General features: G+C 44.4%; 1 protein-coding gene across 3 annotated transcripts in view; it reads right to left on the reverse strand.

Moving 5' to 3' along the window:
• Positions 1 to 3,112: 3,112 nt before the first annotated feature.
• Positions 3,113 to 20,698, reverse strand: part of PROSER2 (proline and serine rich 2) — a 28,137-nt gene continuing 10,551 nt past the window's right edge. For 2 of the 3 annotated variants that reach the window (XM_065668099.1, XM_065668108.1), the window contains exons 3-4: positions 7,678 to 7,933; positions 3,113 to 6,828 (exon numbers count right to left, since the gene is read on the reverse strand). In XM_065668099.1, the coding sequence (XP_065524171.1) occupies positions 5,834 to 6,828; positions 7,678 to 7,933 (1,251 nt within the window). In that variant the 3' untranslated portion in view covers positions 3,113 to 5,833. The remainder of the gene's footprint in view (positions 6,829 to 7,677; positions 7,934 to 20,698) is intronic. The other variant, XM_065668113.1, reaches the window with a different exon arrangement.

Genomic DNA, 20,698 nt, shown 5'->3' on the forward strand with positions numbered 1-20,698 from the left:
TGGGGCCAGTTCTGTTCAGTATCTTTATAAGTGACGTGGATGAGGGGATCGAGTGCACCCTCAGTAACATCTGCAGATGACACCTCAAATCCGGTGTTCAGCTCTGGGCCCCTCACTGCAAGAGAGACATTGAGGTGCTGGAGCGGGGCCAGAGAAGGGCAACGGAGCTGGTGCAGGGCCTGGAGCACAAGTGTGATGGGGAACGGCTGAGGGACCTGGGGGGGTCAGTCTGGAGAAGAGAAGGCTCAGGGGGGACCTGATCGCTCCTACAACTGCCTGAGAGGAGGATGGAGCCAGGAGGGGCTGGTCTCTTCTGGCAAGTAAGAAGTGATAGGAGCAGAGGAAATGGTCTCAAGTTGTGCCAGGGGAAGTTTAGACTGGATATTAGGAAGAATTTCTTTACCACAAAGGTTGTCAAGCACTGCACAGGCTGCCCAGGGCAGTGGTGGAGTCACCATCCCTGGAGGTGCTTAAAAGATGTGTAGATGTGGTGCGCAGGGACATGGTTCAGTGGTGACTTGCCAGTGCTGGGTTAACCGTTGGACTCAAGGATCTTAAGGGTTTTTTCTAACCTAAACAATTCTATGATTCCAAGATCCACGCCTAAGGGAGCACCCACATTCACACACACATCTGCTTTAAAATCACTGTACTCAGCTCAGCTCCTAGGGCCAGTACATGAGCTTACCCTGGTGGAGCTTGTTCTGATGAGTTAACAGCAATAAGTACAGGACAATGTTACATACAAAGCAGATACCTCAAGAGATAACTCACTCTTCAGCCGGGGCCCGAGCAGTGCTAAGGGGATGGCAGAGCTGCCTCACTGTGCAGGCAGAGCCTCCTCTCTAACTGGGTTGAGCTGCTCCAAGGCCCTGCTTGCCCCAGCTCTGCCATCATCACTGCAATCATTTAACTTCTGAACCCAGGCCCCCAGCTACCATTCTCTGCACAACCGTTACCAACATACCTGTGGCCAGTGCTATTGCAACCTCTCACACTATTTAAAGTAGGCTGGTAGATAAAGCCAAGCCACATTGCTGTCAGACTCTTAAAGCAGCAGCCGTTAAAGGTAACATTTAGAGGTGGGGGGTGTTGGAGGTAAACAGACTTTCATGTTTTTCCACTCACTCCACGCTGACACCCCTCTCTTTCAGTGCTGACCTGTTAAACAACTTGCTTAGCATCCAAGTCATCAAGACCAAGGCAGCTGGAGCTCTAGGGGCAAAGAATACACCTGAAGTGTGAACCATCAGCTTTGGGGGTGCCTCCAGAGCAGCCCGAGCAACCCCCCCACACAATGACTGCATCACACACTGCTGTATTTGAGCTGTGCTATCCTGCTCCTCCAGCAGTAATGATGCCCAGCCAGCCAGAGAAAGAACGGGTTCTGTAACTTTTACCTTAGTGAGTTCAGTTACAAACCAGTCTGTGTTCATGCAGGAGCACTGCAAGTCAAAGTGCCCCTGCCTGTGCCTCTGCCAGTACAGAAAACAGCCCAAGTTACTGGGCTAAAAATCACAGACTGGTTTGAACTGGAACGGACCTTAAGATCATCTGGTTCCAACCCCCCTGCAATGGGCAGGGACACCTCAGACTAAACCATCCCACCCAAGGCTCTGTCCAACCTGGCCTTGAACACTGCCAGGGATGGAGCATCTACATTTAGCCTCATACTTTCCCTGATCAGTTTATGGATAACACTTAATGAAGCTGCTTTTAAGGGAGAAGCCAAATGTGTGTGTGTATATAAAACAAGCAAAGCAGTCATCAAAACATCAAAAGCTTGGTTCCAAAGCTGCAGCCACCTGAAAGGCTGACAGTAACACAGGCAGCTATGCGAGGCTTTAGCCCACAGCAAAAGGTGAGGCACTAACTTAAAGCTTCATTATAGACTGAGCCAAGTTGAAATCTCTCACACTGGCTCCAGGCTGGAGCTGGACACGGTTACACAAGGCCACCTGCCTTGTCCTGGCTGAGACATGTACCTGAGCCCTGAGGCAGCTCTGGAAAGCTCAGGGACAGGCTGCTCTTTGGCTACCACCAACATCCTACCTGGGGCATGAAAAAGTAGCTCATGCAAATTGAAGTTAATTTTTCCCTCGAGTGATTTCAATTTTATTGTTTGTGGTCCCTGATATTTGGACAAATGCTCAACACCTGTATATAAAAATATCCATCTTCAGAACAGTGGAATAGTTCCCAGGTTGTGCCACCCTCCAGCCTCCTAGTCAGGGCAGCCTGCATGGAGAAGTAAGGGCTGAAGCTACTGACTGCAGTCTGGGTAAGGCTGAGCAGAGAGCAGACACTCACTCCCAAACCTCTGTTCTTCCAAGGCTTTTGTCATCATGGCTGTTAAATGAAAGTTTGTTATTTTTGGCTCTAAACCATTCCCTGCTCAAACTGGGACAAGTCTCAGCACAAGATGATTTAGCCACCACCTCAGCTCTGCTGCATTTCATTAGGAAACCTTCACCTCTATGCTCTGCTTCACAGAAGTAACTCCAGAGTCAACACGCATCCTTGGTTGGAAGTATCTATCTCAGCGGTCTTGATGTGCAAGTGTCCAAACAAAAGACAGAAAGGCATCAAACACACATACACACTCAGCAGAGATGGGCAAGAATATCCTCTAATGGGGAACTTCATCCTGTGCAACAAGAAAGAATTCTACCCTCAGCAGGATTAACACTCACTTATGGTAATACCCATAAGAACACAAAGGTGGGTTACATCTTTCACATATACAATATTCCTGTTGGAAAAGTAAATTTATCATTGCAAAACACTGGGGGGGGGGGGGGGGATTTTTGTCTACTTCAGACACTGTTTCAGGATGAACTTGATTCCTGCAAGGACCCTGATCAGTTCTTGGAAGTCCAGTAGTGAGAATACACACCTCTGGAAGACATAGTCCTACCTCATGTTTTGTCCCCCTTCCTCCTCATTCACACATTGTGTGACAGGATTGGGCTCTGGCTCACACACACATCCACTGTTGCAAAAAGAGAAGTTATTCAATTGCTATCAGCCATTAAAACAGGTCACTTTCTTCCTCCAAGAAAGCTGCATGCTGCTGCATGACAGAGAATAAAATGCCACCTCCCATCAGTCATGGCTTCATTGGTTTTATCCCAGTTTAATAGATGATTTATCAGATTTGTGCAAGACAGTTACCTCTAACACAAATGGATAAAATAAAATCACAGCAACATATACACACAAAACAAGATACACAAAATAGAGCTAAACTTATATACAGGTTATTAGCAGCTAGACTCTTAACTTCATTTAGTACATGGCTTTAATTACTACAGTTTTAGGCACAGAGAAGAATTTACCAGTAGGATATTTGCTATAATGAAGGGCTGCAATGAATACCTTGCTCCAAGTCCTCATTGGCCAGAAATGGGTTTACATCATAATGAACATCTAACTCTCACTTCCCAGCAGTTGAGGACATGGCCCTGCACGAAGGATGAAAGAACATGACCCAGCTAATTCAGACTGCATTAACTTTAGATATTAAACATCCACCTTATGTTTTTTTAAGTAGGGTTATGTTACAGAGTTACTGAATAGGCCTGAATTTCAATACAGTCAGTGTCAGGGTTGGTTTGGGTTTTTTCTCCCTTGTTTGCTTAGTATGGACTCTTAGCTGTAAACAACTCAAAGAAGAGCTGGCAAGAAATGATACAGATGTGAAGACTGCTTTGTGCACACTTCACATCCATAACGAAGAATTTGCTTTAACAGGTTTTAAAAGCACAAAGGTGATGAAACATTTACATTTACTCAGCAGGTTATGTTAATAAATTATGATGCAGCAGCCACTCCATTCCAGGCTGCACTGAATTAGGTGCTTGGGTGTATTTTACGTGCTCCCTTGTCTTTCTGATTTAGGACTACAGACTTGGAGGCCAGCAAGATAAGCATGTGCTGTACTCACAGCATACAAGCAGCTGTTTTTGTTCCAACAGCACTTCTCACATTGGATTATGCATGCACAAGTGCTCTGCCAGGCTGAGGCCACATACTTTAATTACTGATTGCTTAGGTATAGTAAGCCTGTCGCAGTGAGGAACACGATCACCTACCCCGTGAAAAGGCTGAAATGAATAAGTACATAACAGAACCAGGCAGATACCATAACACAATTCAAAATCGAAGCAGCAAGCAGATAATTAAACCCCCCAAAACCCCCTTTGACTTATGAGGCAGGTTGAGAATGACGCAGAGTTTCCTTCACGACAGCTTCACTTACAAGTACAGCTCAGCAAGTCTGAAATACTTTATCAGAACTACAAGCGTGTTTATCACAGTTCTGTCAGAGCTCCTGGCTGAAGGGCGTGCCGGGTTCTGGTATAGCCACTCCCCTCCTCTGCTCCAAGGTTTACTACTCAGCTACTCCCAAAAGAAGAGGGGGTTGCTTCAGGCTTTAGAAAGTGCAGAGAGTGAGTTTTTCCCTGTAGAAAACAACCAAACCACTGAGAACTCTTCAACATGGAGGAATATTACACGATTCAGAGGGTCTGGAGTTTGGCATTTGGTTTTAAAATGGCTATTCTTGATGGGTTTGGGTGTACAAAAAACGCAGGGAGTTTAATGTGGAAGAACATCTTTACCATACACAAAAACCCATCCTATCAACATACAAATCTGTTTTGGGACCATTTTTAAAAGCAGTTCTACTGAACAAACACAAAACAACACCAACTTGGACCATGAGTGCTGTGCTCTTAACATACAGCTCTCCTGTAACTCCACTTAGCCTGAAATAATTTTGGCTGTAACTTCTCTTATGCATTGGCAGGGCAGAAGCAAATAAGGCTGTGAACAGAGGGTTATTAGTGCGGTCAAACTACAGGAAGATCAAATGACATGTTTTAGAAGTAACAGAACTTACAACTACTGCCTGTAGTACAGCTACTGTTCAGAAAGTAACAGTTTCTTTATAGGAACCTGGAAAGATAAGACTTTTGACATAAGGTTCTCCATTTGGTACAAAGTTAACTTGTTCCTATGGCTACTCCGCTGCAAGATCATCACCCCGACAGAACAGTTGGGGTCACAGATTGTCGGGAGACTCTTTGGCCATCAGTGCGAGAACCGGTGCATGGTGCATATCCTTGAGGCTCGTCCGGTGCCTTTCACTGGACACGTAGGTTGCCAGAGCGTGACCAAGAAGCAGGTGGCTGGGAAGAAAGGCAGGACTTGAAGTGAAGCAGCAGAGGGATGCAGTCCCCACTCAGAGCTTGGGCTGCTCTCTTGAGAAGGTCAAAACAGAACCACCCTTTGTACTGTCTTGAGTCAAGCGGGCGCAAGGAAGCAGGAGGCTCCACCACCGTAGGGAAGGAAGCCAAGCCAGATAACATAGGCCACAGTCACTTCAGCTTTGACATTATCTCAAGCTCCCACAGACATACACACATGAGTGGGTGAGACAAACGGAGCGCTCTGTTTTGGCTGCAGAAAGAGCAGGAGGAGGATTCGCCATTTAGTTTGCTATGTACAACAATACTGCACTGTACACTCCACTAACACCCTGCTGTCTGCTACAGCATTAGATACAGTTCCTCTTAGTCACAAAGAGCAAGAGATGAGTATCTCTGTAGGAAGGAGAGCTGAAACCCTCTGCTGTAGATGACTATATGTGGTGCCAGTCCTTCTGGGATAAACACAAGTGGTCATTTCACAGTGTCTAGTACCTCTTTAGCTTGCCTGAGGCAGAGAACTTCCCCTTCCTTATTCCAAATGGATCGCAGTCCTGTTGGGACTTCTCTAGCACAAAGCCATGCCATGACTTTCCCCTGTTGCCACAACATTCCCATCTGGATTACGCAGTCTCTTTCAGCAGTCCCAGTTTCCGAAGTGCCTCTCTCCTCGCTTCTTCTGTTGAGCCACGGCCGGAAAACTTCACCGTTATTCCTTGGGATCGAAATCCTGAAGGTCGAGGCAGTGAACCCGATCTCCTCCTCATATCCAGGTTTAGACTAGGCTGCTTATAATCATTAAAGCTTTTTGCTGTGTTCTGCTGTGTGACGCTGACCTTGTTAGCAGCAAGAGCTACCTCTGGTTTGATTGTTACAGTTTTACCCATAGGAAGGAAAGGGCTGGGCTCACTTTTTAAGATCTCATGGATGTTTTGATACCCATTGGGAACAGCGTCTGCCTGTTTGGGCTGCACATCAAGCCGCTGAGTGCTTGGGGCACGGTCCGCTTGGCCCTGAGCTGTCTTTCCCTTAACTAGGCCAAGTTTTGTCAGGGCCTCGTATCGTGTTTGCTCAGAGGAGAGATCCCTTAAGGAAGAACTTCTGTTACGTGACAAGAAATCATTCTTCTGCAGCTTCTCCTCCAGTTCAGCCGCCAGAAGAGCTCCTCCATTGATGTTGGCCAGCACCTGAGCTCTCCGCTCCTGGACGTTAACTGCTGCTTTGGAAATAGTCTCATTGAATTCTTTGCCACTGACATTTGTTATGTTGATGTTGCTGGGGAACCGGTGCAGTTTGGGTGCAGGGGCAGGAGGGTGCTTTGGAGCCACAGAATAATCACCGTTGGCTACTGGGGTTTTCTTCCTGTCTGAATTCCCTTCCTTGAGGGCACTGGGGAAGCGTGCCCTGTTCTCCGCCTGCTGCTCAGACATCTTCTGGGCCATGATGAGCGGAGTGGGGATGGACCGAAGCAATTTGGGATGCTGCACTGGAGGAGGGGGTGGAGGAGGAAGCGGAGGGGTCTCAGACATCAGTGGTGGTGGTGGTACAGGGGGATGTGGGGGAAGGTCAGCAGGTACAGCTGGCTTCGGGCTCTCAGTTCTCCTGGTAGCATCCGACACTTAAAAGACAAAGCAGCAACATTAAGCCTCCACACAGAGCAGAATACAAGGCTTGCTTTCACCTAGGATCAGCAAGCATCAGTATTCCCCTCGCCAAACTTTTTAACTCAAAATCAGCCCACATTGCTGGAGGAAACTCTAATTAAACTCCCAGCAATGGCATCTCATAGGTGACTCTGTAGTTCACATCACCATATTTACAGTGCATTCACTAGAATGCTCTTTCTGCCACTCATTCACAAAATTGTGTTTCAGTGGCTGCCTCTTCTGTCAGAATTTTGCAATTCTTATTTTTAATAAACACATTACATCCCATTGGATGTACTACCTGATAAATCCATGCTCCAAAAACAGAGAGAGAAAACTCCAGGGTGAAGACCATGACATATCTTGTCACAAACTTACTGTGACAGGATCATGTGCCTTTTTCACACAAAGTAACACTACAAACAATCTGCTGTCTTAAAACTCTTAGAGAAGGTCTTAAAAGGTCTTAAAGAGAAGCAGAGCGTGAGCACATTGATGAGCACCAGTTTGCCTTGCTGCAATGACTCTGCGTAACACTCAGTTCTCTTACACCTCAGTCACCAGAAAGGGGCTAAGATAGCAGTCCAACAACTTAATCATAGTCATGACCTCCATGATGTGAAGAAAAAACGTTTATAGTAACAACAAGAACTTCAGGAATCCTGAGTCAAACTAAAATCATGGTCCTTACTGCTCCTGATGTGCAAGAGATTCATCTGGAGGTAGTAAGGAAGGTACAGCATTTCTTTGGCTGTTCTAAGGAGAACTGGAATATGTAGGGCTGGGTCAAAGGGAAAACCCACACTTTCAAGCAATACTACTACCTGGTTCTGTATCTCTGCTAGGAGGGCCTTCATGGTCACTACTCTCAGGTGTGGACTGTACTAAGTCGATGATATCTTCAGTCTCTGAGTGACTGGACACAGTTTCTTCCGTTGATCGTGGAGACTGACAGTGGATGCCGCTGTCACGTAGGACCGTCTCCTCCAAGTCATCTTCTAAGGCATCTATGGTTTCCTCAAAGAACATGAGGACATCCTGCTCTTCATGAGTTAAGTATTTCAGACTCTCATCATCCTATGAGGAAAAAGGAAAAAAGCCAGAGATTAACACCCTACAGGCAAGTACAAGTAAAAGTCCACTGATAGCAAACATACAGCCTCTTTTCAAAGGTAGAGAAGGGCAGGATGAACAGGCAGCAGTCACATCAGAAACAACTCCTGCTTGCTGTTTCATCCCTGCCCAAAGAGGCACTTTCTTCCTGTACAATGCAGCAGAAAAAAGCAGAATATAGAATCATAGAATCATAGAATAGTTAGGGTTGGAAAGGACCTCAAGATCATCTAGTTCCAGACCCCTGCCATGGGCAGGGACACCTCACACTAAACCATCCCACACAAGGCTTCATCCAACCTGGCCTTGAACACCGCCAGGGATGGAGCACTCACAACCTCCCTGGGCAACCGATTCCAGTGCCTCACCACTCTAACAGGAAAGAATTTCCTCCTTATATCCAATCTAAACTTCCCCTGTTTCAGTTTTAACCCGTTACCCCTTGTCCTGTCACTACAGTCCCTGACGAAGAGTCCCTCTCCAGCATCCCTATAGGCCCCCTTCAGATACTGGAAGGCTGCTATGAGGTCTCCACGCAGCCTTCTCTTCTCCAGGCTGAACAGCCCCAACTTCCTCAGCCTGTCTTCATATGGGAGGTGCTCCAGTCCCCTGATCATCCTCGTGGCCTCCTCTGGACTTGTTCCAACAGTTCCATGTCCTTTTTATGTTGAGGACACCAGAACTGCACACAATACTCCAGGTGAGGTCTCACAAGAGCAGAGTAGAGGGGCAGGATCACCTCCTTCGACCTGCTGGTCACGCTCCTTTTGATGCAGCCCAGGATACGGTTGGCTTTCTGGGCTGCGAGCGCACACTGAAGCCGGCTCATGTTCACTTTCTCATCGAGCAGCACCCCCAAGTCCTTCTCTGCAGGGCTGCTCTGAATCTCTTCTCTGCCCAACCTGTAGCTGTGCCTGGGATTGCTCCGACCCAGGACCTTGCACTTGTCATGGTTGAACTTCATAAGGTTGGCATCAGCCCACCTCACAAGCGTGTCAACTGCTTTACCCTTGTCCATCAGTTCTGTAGCCCCATCATAGAAGGCCACCAAATTGGTCAGGCAGGATTTCCCCTTCGTGAAGCCATGCTGGCTGTCACCAAGCACCTTGTTTTTCATGTGCCTTAACATGCCTTCCAGGAGAATGTGCTCCAAGATTTTGCCAGGCACAGAGGTGAGACTGACTGGTCTGTAATTCCCCGGGTCTTCCATTTTCCCCTTCTTGAAAACGGGGGTTATATTTCCCTTTTTCCAGTCGTCGGGAACTTCACCTGACTGCCATGATTTTTCAAATATGGTGGCCAGTGGCTTAGCAACTTCATTCGCCAGCTCCTTCAGGACCCGCAGGCTGATTTCATCAGCTCCCATGGACTTGTGTGCGTTCAGATTTTTAAGATGGTCTCTAACCAGATCCTCTCCTACCGTGGGCCCAAGGTCTTCATTCTCACAGTCCCTGCGTCTACCTTCTAAGAACTGGGTGGTGCAGTCAGAGCCTTTGCCAGTGAAGACCGAGGCAAAGAAGTCATTCAGAACCTCAGCCTTCTCCAAATCCTGTGTAGCCAGTTCTCCCAAAAGCTTCCTCAGGGGGCCTATTTTGTCCCTAGTCTGTTTTTTGTTTGCTACGTACCTGTAGAATCCCTTCCTGTTATCCTTAACATCCCTGGCTATGTTTAATTCTAACTGGGCCTTAGCCTTCCTAACCTGGTCCCTAGCTTCCCGGACAACATCCCTGTACTCTACCCAGGCCGCCTGTCCTTGCTTCCATTTTTTATAAGCCTCTTTTTTCCTTTGAATTTTCCTCAGCAGCTCCTTATCCATCCAAGGAGGTCTCCTGGCCCTCCTGCTGCACTTCCTTCTAGTTGGGATGCAGCACTCCTGAGCTTGCAGCAGGTGATCCTTGAATATCAACCAACAGTCTTGTGCCCCCCTGCCCTCCAGGGCTATATCCCATGGAACCTTACTAAGCAGGCTCCTGAAGAGGCCAAAGTCTGCTCTTTTGAAGTCCAGGGCAGTGAGCTTGCTGCACGCTCTTCTCACTCTCCTGGGGATCTCAAATTCGACCATCTCGTGATCGCTGCATCCAAGGCTGCCCTGGAGTACCACATTCCCAAACAGCCCTTCCCTGTTGGTGAGCACGAGGTCAAGCATGGCACCTCTCCTTGTCGGCTCCTCTATTACTTGCAGAAGGAAGTTGTCTTCCACACAATCGAGGAACCTCCCTGATTGCTTGTGCCGTGCAGTGCCATCGTTCCAACAGATGTCAGGGTGGTTGAAGTCCCCCATGAGAACAAGGGCCTGCGAGCGTGAGGGTGTTCCTATCTGTCTGTAGAGTGCTTCATCCGCAGGTTCTCCTTGATCAGGCGGCCTGTAACAGATCCCCACAGTAATGTCTCCCATCACTGTTTTCCCTTTAACCCTGACCCACAAACTCTCTGTAAACTGCTCACCTGTCCCCAGACAGTTCCATACTCTCCAGCCTATCCCTAACATAAAGGGCAACTCCCCATCTCTGCCTGCCAGGCCTGTCCTTTCTAAAGAGCCTGTAACCTTCCATTCCAACACTCCAGTCATAGGAGCCATCCCACCATGTTTCTGTGATGCCTATTGTATCATACCCCTGTAGATGTGCACACATCTCTAATTCCTCTTGTTTGTTCCCCATGCTACGGGCATTTGTATAGAGGCATCTGAGACAAGCTTACAGAGCATTAGTTTTGACTGAAGAACAATAACTGGTATTTCATCCTTTAAAGTATCTAACTTCAGTTCAGCAAACAAGCATCCATTTGAGCTGGACTGAACAAATTGCTAGAAGATCATAAAAGCAGAGGGGAAATGGAACCACTAAATCTGTGTCTTTAGAAGGGTTAGGATAAGTTTCTCTAGGCTCCAAAGTGGAGTAAGCTGCTTCAGTTGCTGTGTCAGGTTCAGGGACAAGGCTTGGGGAGCAGCATGGGAGAGAAAAGGTACATTTGGGACAGCCCAGCAAATAAGCTGACTCCCTCTTTGCTCCAGACCAAATGGGACTTGCCTTCTAGAGGCAGATTTCAAAGAACTAATAATAAGGAGGAGATGGGGTCTAAAGATTTTACCTTTGAGTTACAGAAAAGAAAAACTTAGAATAAATACTGCTAGGGAGCACATCTTCATGAAGTGCCTTGGGCTATTTTCTCCAGCAGGAAACAATCCTGTAGACCACAGAAGTGATAAGTAACCACTTGAGTTGCCCAGTCTTCATTTTCTATGAGTCACTGCTCTTAATTAACTTGATTAACGCATTATCACTATGAGAAACTAGGCAGCAATGCACAAACTCTTTTCCCTCCACCTACACCCTGGGAAACACTCACTTTTCCAGAAGCCTGGAGATGACAAAGAATGATTAGGAAAGGCACTACATTAAGACAATGGATACAGGAAAGACATTTCCCAGGAGAGCTGTGTTAAGTTCTGGAATGTAACTATTGTTGAGAAGTGAGGTTTTCCCTTTTCTGGCCTGAATTTCTCTCCCACCAAGCATACACTGGAAACTTTGCCATCAGTAAGTTAACAAGACGGCACCAGCAAAGCAATACAAGACAGTTTCCCTTCTCATCTCTACTTTTCACTTCTCCAAGGACATCTAATTGTGCATATAGGAAAGGTAACAAGGCTACTTCTCAATGGAAGATTGGAAGAATTTAGGTAAATCCACTAAGGTATGCAGTGCAAATACCCAACAGGTAGACATGTTCTTGCCAGGGCAGCACAACTTCCTTCAAACTCACCATGCCTGTTCAGATCACCTTACATTAAACTGTGTGCAGCTCTACCTGTTAACTCAGCTCCTTGCACAAACAAATCTTTTATCCCCATCCTCAACATTAAAAATAAGAACAATGTACCTCTGTAGAAAAGTAATGCCTATAGATTAACAGCTATGAAGCGCTGCATTGTATCATGCGGCAGTTAGTATCTAAGCACTCCAAACACTACAGATGAGAAAATAAATGCTTTAGGGCTCTTGGTTGCCTTCTGCTGGGTGGCTTGTAGAACATTTACCCTGTATCTCATTCATTTCTTTACAGCAGACAGACAGACAGACAGCCTTTCAGCCACTCTTAGGTCAGACACTTCAGGGCAGGTTCTCTTATCTGTGGCTGCAATCATGTGAACACAGCAGTCTGCAGTCACTGCTGCAAAGTTTTCTGTTAAAGCAGAGCACTGGAGTCTTGTTGAAACCAATTCTGTGTTGCCCTGCAAGAGGTTCATGCTACAACTACAATCCTAGAGATGACTTATTGGCATCAGGGTGAATATGGTCTAATGGTTGGGAAAGACATGCAGAGGTGTGGGTGTTTGTAACAGTCTTACCATCCACAGTGCACTGTCAGAATAAGTAATTTACTCCAGCTTGCAGCAGAACTGCTACCAAAGCTTAAGTTTTGATGCCATTTGCAATTGCCTATTTAAAGGACTAACTTCAAAGGCTGACGTATTCCTCAGCTCACACCCACCACATGGCAGAGCTCCCTTTCCAAAGGCCAAGGAAAGTTTTACAGCTGCACTTGAAAAGTCAGACACAGACAGGCCTTTTTCTTCCTTTTTTTTTTTTCCCTGATGGATGTTGCAATCTCCTTCCTTCCCCACCCAAATACTCATTCGGCTGCTATGTGTAGTAGGCAAGAGAATGACAGGAAAGGAGCTGTTGTTAGGTAGGCATTAGCTGGAGCTGGACAGGACTCCAAGAAGCTTTTGTTGTGGGTGAGCTCATTGCAAGAGCCCAACTTCCACAGGCAAACAAAAAGAGGGGGCTGTGTTTAAGTTCACAGTGGGCAGCATATCCAGAATGTAGATAAGTACAGAAGTGACTGTACCACACTATTCATTTAAAAGAGCTGCTCCCGCATGAGCTTAACTCCTTTGATCAAGAGCTCAGTAAAGCAGTATGTGAACTGAAGACTTCCAAAAGGCCTTTCTTCTATCCTCCTATTTCTGTACTGTAAGACACAGAGTCTTCCCACACCAGGTAAGATTTGCAGGAGGATTGGTCAGCAGAGCTCTGCCTGACTTACCATTCCTCATGGATCTTGCTGAAATGAGCAGTTTCCTGTTAGACAAAGGATCTGAAATAAGTGACCATCCCTTTGCAAATACATCTGTAGTAAAACGCATACCTAGGTGTGAAAGGCCAACCTCATCTCAGTTAGCACTTCCATCTCTTTCCTCATGCAGTTTCCCTTCAAGATGACCACTGTCACATTTCCTCAGCAAAGGACAGCAGCTCTGGAGAATGGGCAGTGTTATGGCAGGTCACCGTACTGAGATGCAAGGCGTCCAACCTGGCTACAAACTCCCTCAGGCAAGGCATGTTGCAGTTTGTGAGACAAATGGAATTAATCCCATTTTACACATAATAGCACAGTGAAAATAAACTTACTCAAGTTGGTCAAACCAAAGGAGCTCAGAGATGTAAAGCAAGCAGTGACTTGCTTTACCACTGGTCTGACAACAGTGGTGTATTATAAAATGCCCACTTGTCTTACTTGTAATATAGTAAAGCTTTCAGAAAGATGGGAGGAATGCTGTAGTTAGCAGGTGCCAGTTTCAGCTCAGGCTGCCACGTCTATTTGTAATTAGTTCATTTTCCACATACTCCAAGGACTGGCACAGTTCCTCATCCTTCTGGGCTGGTTTTCCAGTCCAGGTCTTCTTTCTCCTTGAAGAACCTGGGTTTTACCAGTCTTTTTAGCTACTCGAGTTATTTGCCTCATCCTTTCCACCAACTCCCTACTCTTAATACACAAACATCTCCCAAAACTAAATCTCACATGCGGTTAACACTGCTGACTCTAATGCTACTGTAAAAAGACAGCCTGAATTTGAAACTTGAACACCATGTTTTAGCCGAGGATTAAAAAGACTGCTGGGACGGAAGAAATTTGGGATGCAAACAGCTGAAATAGCTGAGTATGCTCAGCTGGCATTAATATTTTAGATCTCTGTGCAGCCAAACATTTCCTGCTTACGCCAAAAAGGAGAGAGTCTGTTATGATAGTTTGATAGAAAAGAGGAAAAAAGAAAGAAACAAGGAAAAAAGGGGGGTTAAAAAAAGAACAAACTGTTTCATAGAAAAGATCCCTTCCCTGCCTGTTCAAAACAATGACTTATTAGCAGAGGCCCACAGTTTTTCACCTGATCTGAAGAAATTCTTCACATTGAATCCAAACCTACTATCGTAAGCCCAGCACAGCTTTGACAGAAGCAGAACAGCAGGGAAAGCCACAAGACATCTGCAGTGGTTAAAAAAAGAAACATCGTTCTTCTGATCACTGCTACAGAACCAAGCAGTCAATTAGCAATATACCAGGAGAACACCAGATTCAACTGATTTGTCATCAATCACTTGACAGTGCCAACTACTTAATAGGCACAGTTCCATGGGAGAGAAGTGAGTGGATGCTTCTCAAATAAAAAACATGAAGGGAGCAAATTATTCTAATATGTAGTAGAAAGAGACTGATGCAGCACCACTTAGGCCCTAGGCTGTTAGTAACAAGGCAGGCAGTTCTTCTTGTGAAAAGGGTGAAACAGAAAGCCCTGAATGTAAGAACAGGATCAGAACAGGCACAAAAACTTCAGCACAGAAGAAAAAGGCAAGTACCTCTGATTATATTTGCAGAAAGGGGAAACAATGGCTCATACTGCTGCATTGCTGAAGTTGGAAGTGAGTGAATTACAGACAAGAACATGAACTACCATACAGGATCAGCACAAAAAGCCCACTTAGCTCAGTAGCCTGCAGTCAGCCACCAGTAATGCTCAGGTCACGGGAATGGGGCTGAGGGGAAGAGTAGTGCTGTCAGCTGGATGGATTTATCTTTTTCTTCCCTACACCCTTCCAGTTTACAGCAATACATGGCTTAAAGACTTCCCAGTTGCATCCGCATCTGTGAACTTAATAGCCCTTAATGAGCTTTTCCAGCATGAATTCATCTTATTGTTTAAGCCCATGTAAATGGCTGGCACTTACAGCACTCTGTGGCAATGAGTTCCATAGCTTAATTGTGTGTTGTGTCAAAAAGTACTTCCTTTACAAGCCACTATCTGATGATTTTGATAATATCACTTCATTTGGTGAAGAAGACTGTAATACTGAATGCTGTTTTCTTCAGTTTACTAACATAATTGTACCTGTGTGCTTCCTAATAGTCAGCAAAGCATATATTCAATAGGTCCTAAGTGAGGAAACAAATCATCTAGAAGTATTTAAAAAATAAAGTCATAAACTGATTAAACTATTCCTAACCTACTTCTAAAAAAGCAAGCTAAAGCAATGCCAGATCTACTGAAACTCTGAAGACAGCTCCTCTGTTATCAGTTAGGCTGATCAGCTTGTAATTTCTTCTTCCCTTTGATTTCTATGTTAGAATAACCGAGAAAAATTGTGAGAAATTTCAGGCAACAGCCACTAAGTATTTTTTACAAAAATCAAGTCATTTCACACCAATCTTATTTCTTACAAGAGGGGTAGTGACTTGGCCAACAGGTGTAAGCACAAGACATCATGTACCTTGAAGGCTTTATGACATGGACCCAAAAATACACTCACAGATGAGTAAGGGAACTATGCCTGGCTGAAGTTAGTGCAAGGTATCTTTGTAACTGAGGGGCAGGGGAGAGACTGCTGGTTTTGAAAAGTATCATGATGCATCATAAACTGTATAATGAAACAAGACAAGTCCTAAACAGATTTATCCCCACACCTCTGAACTTTTGATGCTTCACTAACAGCAGACAATTAGTATTTGTTAATCCCCTTCTGCTGGAACACATCACTGCAAGAGCTGGGCAGGACAGAATGAGACCTTTCTGAGCCACAGAAGTGTGCTGGTAGTCCTTAAGATCAAATTCAGCTAAAACCCACATGAATACAGAGTGATGAGAAGTGTCTTAGTGGCAACACAAGTTGTAGGGCAGTTTAAGTGGTATGAAGAGGCTTAAAGAGCTCAGCTCAGGTATGCAAGTATCATTCTGGGATATATTAACCAGGGTGATGAAATAGCAGCACATCCTCATTTGGAACACAGAGTTCAGATTCAGTCACTGAACTTCGGAAAGGATGCAGCCAAGCTGGGCAGGGTCCAGAACAAAGCAAGGAGTGCTGAGAGTGTAGCTGCACAGGAAGGCTGGGAGAATGGAGCACATCATGCTTTAAAACAGGGAAGAATGAATGGGTGGTAGGTAGATTCAGCCTGTGTGTATTTTAGTACGTAAGTTCACCACCTCCATCATTACAACAAACCTCTACGTGCACTGAAGGCAAGGCAAGTGGAAATTTGCTTTCATGTTATAGAAACTCTAATCCAAGTATTCCTTGAAAAGTAATGAAGTACAAAGAAACCACCTTGGGAGTTCAAGATCACTTATCAGTGAGGGTTTCAGAGCAGAGCTGCCCACCTGCTGGAATAATCTTCATCTACCACATCCTGCTTTGAAACAGAAGGATGCAGTTTGTGCACAGAGAGTAAATTGCCTTCAGGATCTATATTCTCACCAACACATTTCACAGCAAGGTCATTCCTTGCTAGGAGGCAGGCTCTTTACCCTAGTTCCACACTCACGGTCCAAAGCAAGCGATCCTCCAGCCCCAATTCCTCTCTACTGCTGGCAGGAGCAATGACTCTTCTTTTTGCCAAGGCATACTGCTTCCAAGTCATACTAGTATCAATTTCAAGTGGGTGAAGCATAGCAGAGCACCCTCCACACCCTGTAAGGAATGGCTTCCACCTGCCCAAAGACAGCTGTATCCATAGAAAATAGCAAACAGTCAAAAATTCTTCTCATTTTTGTGTGTATTGTTATTTGGCAAGGTCCTTAGGCATGGTGAAAGACCTGTAGTACAGTAAAGCCTGCAGAGTATCAATATCAAGGGGAAAACACATTAATTTATCAAAGGAGTCTCTCGCGACTTTCCCTTTACTGTACCTAAAGTGCAGCTCAGCATCACAAGACTGCACACTCAAATTATGACAGAAAAAGTGGCAGTGGGCTGACAGACAAGATGGCCTTTCCCTGTAATTCCTAAAACCACACTGGAATCCCAGGACCTCTTCAGAGAGGCTGGGGCAAAGAGACAGCAATACAGTGCACTTAAAAGACGGTCTGTTGCATTTGAATTAGCTGTACTGATAAAAAACAACAGATAAAGGCCATAGCAACTATAATTTTTAGGCTCCAAGAAACATCATAACTACAAAATAAGCAGGTCAACCCTCAGTTAAATGGCGGAGTGTGTGAAATAAGATACTGAGCCAGTTCAGACTACTCACAAGATACTTGCTTTTCCTGTCTATGTAACCCGTGTTCAGCATGTCACCTGTACCATAGAAGGTGCCTGGTAGGGACAAACCATCTTCAGTGGCTGGGTGTCAAGTCTTAGAGTCACAGAGGAAGCTTGTTTGAAGAAATAACAAACAGAATAAGCAACATCTATTTAGAATCATAGGCAACTGCCTATTTAAGCCACAAAAGAAAGAGACATTTGACCAAATTCTGCGGGGTCACCATTGCCCCAAAAGGAGTGGTGATGAACTCTAGCATTAACTGAGGATCTGTCTGAACCAGGGGCAAAAATGAAGTCAATATCACCACAGCATGATCCATTGAGAACAAGAACTCACTATCTCTCAAACTTATGACTCAATAAAACATGTTCACATACAGAAGGTACAATACTGAAGTCATATCAACAGATGCAAGGCACTGATACAGCTTATTCTAAATAGCACAGCTCACTTCAGGCACAGCCACCACCTTCTGGTATGATTTCACAGGTGATACTATTGTCCTAGCATCTTATTCACACCTAGAAACTAAAGCAGTTACTCATGGCTGAGAGTAGATATACAGTACAATTACCAGAGTGAAGCACTGAAAAAGAAGGACTGGTTTTAGGAAGCTGGTCTGTGCTTATTAGTCAATGGAACAAGTCAAATTGCTTCTAAAACAACAAAGACCTAGTTTTATCTCTGAATTAAGTGTCCTTAGATTGCTGCAACTGTATTTCACTGCAAGTTAATTCTTACACCACTTATCAAGGAGTGTCATTCAAGAATGGGTTTTGGCAGTCAGAATTGCAAGGAGAAGAGTTGGGGTTTTTCCCTTCTCTTTGGATAGCACAACTGATTCCATGTATCAGGAAGGTACAACTGTCACGTGCTTTTGTCAAGCATGTTTATGGATACCACCTTCATTAAAAAGAAAACAAACCAACAGAATATATGTTCAAATTAACGTCTTAACATAAAGAACTTTTATGGCTATAGAAGTTGGTGTGAGATTAAAACAAAGACCAGCATTCCTCCCATCTAAAAGTAAGCTCTTGTCTTCAGCTGCTGTGATAGATTTGGCAGCATAAAGCCAAACCCAAACATTTATCATTTATATGGAAAATTCTACTGCACTCAAGATAGGACATCAGCACCTTGCTTTCCATTTAAAAATAAATACATTTGGCTTTAAGGACTGCAATTGGCAAAGATTAACTAAAAGCACCCCTGTGCAGGTAAGAAGCTGAGACGTGCCAAAATTAAACTGAACTGACAACAGCTGACTGGTAAGAATCACTCACATGGAATTTTAAGACCTTTTTGGCACATGGCAATTCACGTCCATCATCTCTAAACTGACAACCAGTTCCACAGCAAGCAATGCCAGCGCAGACACAGAGTATGCAAGGACAGCCAACCGTCAGCCAAACCAGCTCTAAGCAGCCAGCTTAGGCTAAAGCTGGTCCAAGTGTTTGTCTCTATTATCACATCCCTAGGTTTGAATTCCACAGATGCAACACAAAGGTTATATTTAGTGACTAATGTAGTTTGACACCAAGAAGCTTAAGTGGCTCTTTTTTGTAATCAAGTAGGAAGCAACCTAGAGCAGTACAGGCCTGTCATAAAAAATACACTTCTATACTTCTCTCCTTTGCAAGGCCACTAAAAAACACTAAAATAAAGTTATAAATTAAACTTAATTCTGAACTAGAATTATAAATTAGACTTAACTCTGACCTTTCTTGCTGTGTTTCTAGATGCACTGACACGGAATAACGATACATTAAGAGGAACGTAAGTCTGCAATTCCATTTCCAACTTGCGTGTCTGAAAATCTGCCCCTTCCTTTCTCAGAATTGGTCCAATGAGATTATTTGCCTACAGTTATCTATCCCTGCCTTCTCATTAGGCCAAAGCTGCTGCATCTTCTGAGCTTTTACAACAAAACTACTGAAACAGGAAGTTAAGGTCTCCAGGAACATGTTCCAGAAATGAGCTTTTCCTCTTACAAATCCCCATGTGAGCTATAAACCCCAAAAATATTTGAAAGAATATTTGAAGAATACTGCTTTTTATCCTGAGGATTTCTAAAGCCTGTTTCAGTACTGAACAGACAAAAGCTATCAAGCACTGGAACAATACTTCCATCAGATCACAAAAAGGAAAGATGTGAGCAGCACTAAAGACTTGACTACTATTTACTCAATCACAATTGGCAGTTTCCTTCACACTCAGTTCAAACCCAGCCTCAAACTGAAACTGAAATTATGCTTTTATTGAACGGCATTTTGACTCCCTAACCTGTTATTCCATGCCTGCTAGTTGCCAGCCTTATCAGACATGCCACTTACTATAGTGCTAAAAGAACAGTCATGGAAGGGAATCTGTGGCACCAGAATTAAACTCATTGGTACATGCTTCACTTTCTTCATGCATAAACTCAAACACGACAAACCAAAGGCTTCTGGAACTTCTTTTGCTGATGCATAGGTCTGATGGGAATTGCCTAAGCCTGCAGCCAGCTTTTACTCCATCTACAAATTACAACATTACAGAGCAAGAAGGGATTCCAATTCTGGTTGATGCATCATCATCTGGGTTATCACATGGTGTTATCTACTTAGACTAAGGGAATCTATGTCATTTTCTGACACAGCAGACTCCAGATGAGGCTGGACAAACACACTGATTTATACATAGCCTCGTTACTTAACACCGATTCTCTCAAATGGCCAGTCTCACACCTGCTACTGCAGCTAAGAATAAACTGCATGAAAACATGATTTAATAACCTGAAAAACTGGAGTCAGAGTAATGCATACAATTAACTTATAATTCTGCATCAAATTAAGGTGTAATCCTTTAACTAAGTGCAACTCCCACTGTAATTCTCTAAGATCCAGTTTTCATACAATAAACATCATGCTCTAAATACCTAAGCCCAAATGGAACACTTGGCTATGCTCCTGGGCTCCCCCACGTTTTTCTAGCACAGATCAGAAGCAGTTAAGGGACTACATTTAGTAATACTTGTTTAGTGTTTTAACTAGCAGCACAAGCTGAAGGATACAAGCACAGTATTAAGAGATGTATTTTCATTAGAAACAACAAAAAAGGAGTATCTTTAGAATTACTGCCAGTTACCAAAAAGCTCATGACATGAAGTAGCACAAAACCACTGAGGTATATACATAAATACAGGTATCAACTTGCTGACTTATTTGTACCACTTATTCTTTCACAGAAAACTTCTCTCCAAGGAAGCTAGCAGGGAGGACAGAGAGAAAGATATGAAAAGCCTAATTCCACATTAAAAGGACACAAGTTTACCAGATTCCTCAATTAAATATGAATGTTTATCAAATGGTTGCAATGATAAAAACCATATACAAGGAACCATAGCTGCTTTCTAGGCTTAGC

The sequence above is a fragment of the Lathamus discolor genome, chromosome 1 (genome assembly GCF_037157495.1).
Source record: "Lathamus discolor isolate bLatDis1 chromosome 1, bLatDis1.hap1, whole genome shotgun sequence".
Classification (NCBI taxonomy): Eukaryota; Metazoa; Chordata; class Aves; order Psittaciformes; family Psittacidae; genus Lathamus; species Lathamus discolor.